Genomic DNA, 4,795 nt, shown 5'->3' on the forward strand with positions numbered 1-4,795 from the left:
TGACTCGATTGCCTGGGGCTTTATTGACTATAAGAGGAGCTTAGTCATCTCGCAGCTACCCTGAGGGGCTCCAGCTGAAATCCATCCACATTGCATCAAAAGAGAAAACTGTCAGCGTTTCAGTCACTTGGATTACAGGAAACACAATGGGGTTTAAGTAACACCTTGATATCCTTGGGTAAATTCTTCAGTGCTGACTTACAGAGTTTCAACATGTATTAGTATTATACATTAGTATGAGTTCCTGATGATCCTTATCTGAAGCCCTTGCAAAAGTTTGCTTTGTTTCTTTTCTCATTTTATTCAAGTGATAAATATGATGACTGCAAACTGTGATGTGTTGCTTTGTATCTACCAGGACCTGGGAATCCCACCCTGTGTCGGTGCAACTTAAAGGAGGTAACAAGCCCAGAAATGACAAGACATTGTTGGAGCGAATTGAGTAAGGATGGAATTCATGTTTAGCATTACACAAAAGGCCACAAACTTGGGATTCCGAGCTAGAAAATGCCAGATTTTTTGTGTCGATGTGAAGTTAACATATGCACTAGGTGGTTGAATTTCTGGATGCTGTTTCCTAAACCCTGAATATTTTCCTCATGCAGACTGGATGCAAAAGAGGAGTTGCACATAAAACTGTGAAGTTTTTCCATACACAAAGTTTGGGTATGGATACCTGACAATAACAACTTAAACTATGATTTTAGCACAGCACCGCTTTGTGTAAAAACAATTTTGGCAAATTACAATATCTAAAAAAACCTCCCTGTGGGATTTTTATTTTTTCTAGGAAAAATAACCAGAAGAAATCAAACTATGAATATTCACTCAGCTGACATACGTAAGATCTCTAGCTAGATTAGTGGTTACACTTCTAGCTACCTATACGGTTATTAATACATACACTTATTATTAGGAATTCTGATGGACTTAAAGTAGGATTTTTTAAAAAAAGTTACATCATTTTGAAGGAGGTCATATGAAAATCCAGTAAGAGGAAAAGCCAGTGTAATGTCCATATACACATTTCTAAAGAACATTAAAACCATCGGACACCACCTATCATTGACTGAAGCGAGTCGCAAGTCTCAACTCATTTCACTAGATGAAAACTCAGTGATGCCCAGTGACAGGACAAGAGTCAAGGGCACAAAGTGAAATACAGGAAAATCTGTTTAAATATAAAAATGCCTTTTTACTGTGCAGATGGTCAAACACCAGAGAGGGCTGGACGGGGCAATCTCCAGAGGTTGATGTTAATCTTAACGATGATGCAATTGTCATGTCTTTACAAAGTATGTGACTTAAGAAAATTGAAAGTTCTGCCACTTCCACAACAAGTTGACGTGTTGTGGATTTTTGTTTGGGTTTTCACGTGTACCATAAGCTAACCCCAGAGTTTATCTAGGGTTTTAGAAATTTTTGTTTCTGTTGACACTATAACTCAAGTATGCTTCACACATTTTGAACTCTTGATTTCCAAGTTTTAAGGAAGTTGAATAAAAATGGAATATGTAAGTTTACACAGCTTTCTGTGACACATTTTAGCCTCAAGCTGTTCTAACACAACAGTTTAAAAAACGTTCTCAATTTCAGAAGAATGGTACACTGATCATTCTTTGTGAATATTAAGTATAACCAGTGACAATCCAAAAGCAAACTGCAGCAATAAACCCAGAACTTAAAAGCAGTCAGGCTCCTCGGCACTGCGGAAGCATGAATCCTCTTATAATGACAGGAGAATGACATTTTTAAAAGTACATGCTAATCAGTTTTGGAAAAAAAAAAGCAAATGCACAGATTTACTACATTTTTGTATCTGAGAACAAACAGGTTCACACCTGGAAAGTCTCACTGCTTTTACAGATATTCCTCACAGCACATAAGCTTTCTTTTAGTTCAGAAGGACAGTTTCAGCAGGTCCTAAGACCTTGCAGTGCATCAACTAACGCACTCAATGCAAGTAATCTGATCAGTCCTGTGAGTGAATCACCAGCAGAATTTAAAATAGAATTAAAAGCTATGTCTTCCTTTACCTGTGTAGCTTTAAAATGCCCACAGCTCATTTCATACACAAAAGAAACAATTTTAGATTACTCTGTAGTTACCTAAAGCATTGATTACATATAGACAGCACATAGAAGTATACTTACTTCGTGTAAATCAAGATTTTATGGTTTATTGCATTTGTTTACAATTGGGGGGGGATTTTTGGTGTAACTTGGCTTGAAACCATTAGACATATCTACATAGTTTTTTTCCAAGATTCAACTCTTTTATCACACAGTGATCAATTCCATACACTCATTTCCTGTAGCTCTCTCAATTCCAGTTTTCCAGAGTTTGTGGGTACTGACACTACCAAAAAAGTACAAGTTCAAACAAAGCTACACAAACAGACAAACTCAACAGAACAATGCAGATAAGGCTACTTTTTTTTCCTTTTTTTTTTTTTTATATATATAATTTCTTTAAACCAGGCACAGAGAACTTTGGAACACACAATACCGAAAGGCGCCTATGATAATCTTTGAAGGTTAGGTGTTTGCAAATTCCACAGTCAAGCATTCGTCCCTACAGCTTTAACAATGAATACACCTATCTTTGATTTCTTCAGCAATTCAAGGGAATTGTACCTTAAACACAGTGGTTCTGAAAGTGTACCATATTTACCAGAATAAGACTATAGATGAGACAATTAAGTGCCACCATGTTCTATTCAACTGTGTGCTTTACTTCACAACAGAGCTGACTGCTCAAAGGCCAGTCTCACAACAGTGAAAAAACATGCACACCTGAACCGCGAGCAGGCAACGGCAGGGCACTTCGGTACAGCACAGATGTTCATTGTGGAGCATGACAGAAAAAGTACTGGCCGCAGCAATCAGGGAACTAGTACTTACACATATATCTTAAGGAAAACTGCATTATCAAACTGTACTTTGACATAAAGTTCAAGCACAAACTTTTTCCAAATATTCCCAATTTGCCAGAAAGCTCTGTAGAACACACCTCCACCCCAAACTTCAAAGATGTATAATTCTGCACATTCAATTCCACATTAAATCACAAAATAAGCACTCGTTTTTCAGCCACCTGTGAATTTAACAAAAAAACCCTCACAATTTAAGATTAGCAAATGCATTTCCAAGCTACAGTTTCATGTCACATTACTAATAATAGGTCTTGTTAAAGAAATTCCCTCAAAACATCCATACAATATATACTGTGGGTAAAGGACACAGTGAACACAGTATTTCCATTCTCTCTAAGAAATACTTAGTGATTATGTGCAGTGTTTGAATGCTGATGTTAAAAATTACATGATTCCTGTTCTTCCAGTCCCGTTTTGCTTGTAAAATGAATTAGAACTTCAGAAGTGCACACACAACACGGACTGTGAAGAGTATGAATTAGTGCTTGTTCCACATGGGTGCTGCAATAGGTCCCTGCGGAGCCCTTTCAACAGTCACAAATTCATCAGGGTTGTCAAAAGCTTCATAGTGGATTAATAAATCTTGAATAGCACACTCCTCAATCTGGAAGAAAAAAGTAATATGTATGTCACTGTCAGATCTACATTTACACCAGCAGCATGGTTATGAACTGGCTCTACTGGTCCTGGATGCATGTCTGCCACAGACCGCCTAGTCAAGAAGTAGTAGGTGAGGCCCTCTTCAGACAACTTGAAGAAACCTCATGTTTGCAGATCTCATACATTACAAACAAAGAAGGACTGGTTAGGGGTGAGAAGGCTGAGGGCAGCCTTGGCTGCAATGACCATGAGATGGTGGAGCTGAGGGTCCTGAGAGATGGGAACAAGACAAACAGCAGGATAACTATCTGGGACTTCAGAAGAGAAAACTGTGATCTGTTCAGGGATCTGCTTGGACAAAATTCATAGGATATGGCCCTGGAAAGAAGAGGGGTCTACAACAGCTGGTTGATTTTAAGGATTGCCTCCTCCAAGCCCAAGAATGGTCTATGTCAATGAGCCAAGCAGGAGTGGCAGGAGGCCTGCATGGATGAAAAAAGAGCTCCTGCCAAAACTCAAACAAAATGGAAGCATACATGAGGCGGAAGAAGAGAAAGGTGACCCAGAAGGAAAACAGAGATGTTGTCTGAGCACACAGGAACAGAATTAGGAAAGTCAAAGCCATCTGGAGTTGAATCTGGCAAGGGACATAAAGAGCAACAAGAAAGGCTTCTCCAGCAGCAACAAGACAACATGGTCCCACTGCTGAATGAAAAAGGACATGGGAAAGGATGGGAACTAACAGTCTTCTTCATCTTAGTCTTTAGTGGTAAGATCAGCTTTCAAAAATCTCAGGCCCCTGAGATCAGAGCTGGCCAATATGATGGTAAGCCCACTCTCCAAAAAAAAAAAAAAAAAAAAACAAATCTTCAAAAGGTTATGGCGATAAGGGTTGGTTCCTGAGGACTGGAAGGAAGCAAATGTCATTCCTACCTTCAAGAAGGGCAAGGATGATCTGGGTCACTACTTACCACTCACCCTAATCTTGATCCCTGGGAATGTGTAAGTACAGCCTAAAAGCGGACAGGCTTAACTATGGACATTACAAATGGACAGTGACATGGAGAGAAAACTGAACCGGTGATCAGTGGCACAAAGTCCAGCTAGAGGCCAGTCACTAGCACCAACACCGAGACCGAGACTAGGGCCAGTATTGTTTAACAACTTCATTAATTACACGCATGACGCGACAGAGTGCATCCTCAGCAAGGTTGCAGACAATACAAAAATGGAAGGAGTGGCTGGGAGGGGAGATGGGTG

At 39.4% G+C, this 4,795-nt stretch overlaps 1 protein-coding gene across 3 annotated transcripts in view; it reads right to left on the bottom strand.

Annotated features, from left to right (window-relative positions):
• Positions 1–3,248: 3,248 nt before the first annotated feature.
• IBTK (inhibitor of Bruton agammaglobulinemia tyrosine kinase) overlaps positions 3,249–4,795 on the bottom strand; it is a 47,889-nt gene continuing 46,342 nt past the window's right edge. For all 3 annotated transcript variants that reach the window (XM_010074224.1, XM_010074223.1, XM_010074222.1), the window contains one exon: positions 3,249–3,539. In XM_010074224.1, the coding sequence (XP_010072526.1) occupies positions 3,414–3,539 (126 nt within the window). In that variant the 3' untranslated portion in view covers positions 3,249–3,413. The remainder of the gene's footprint in view (positions 3,540–4,795) is intronic.

Source organism: Pterocles gutturalis, unplaced genomic scaffold (genome assembly GCF_000699245.1).
Source record: "Pterocles gutturalis isolate BGI_N339 unplaced genomic scaffold, ASM69924v1 scaffold6592, whole genome shotgun sequence".
Taxonomy (NCBI): domain Eukaryota; kingdom Metazoa; phylum Chordata; class Aves; order Pterocliformes; family Pteroclidae; genus Pterocles; species Pterocles gutturalis.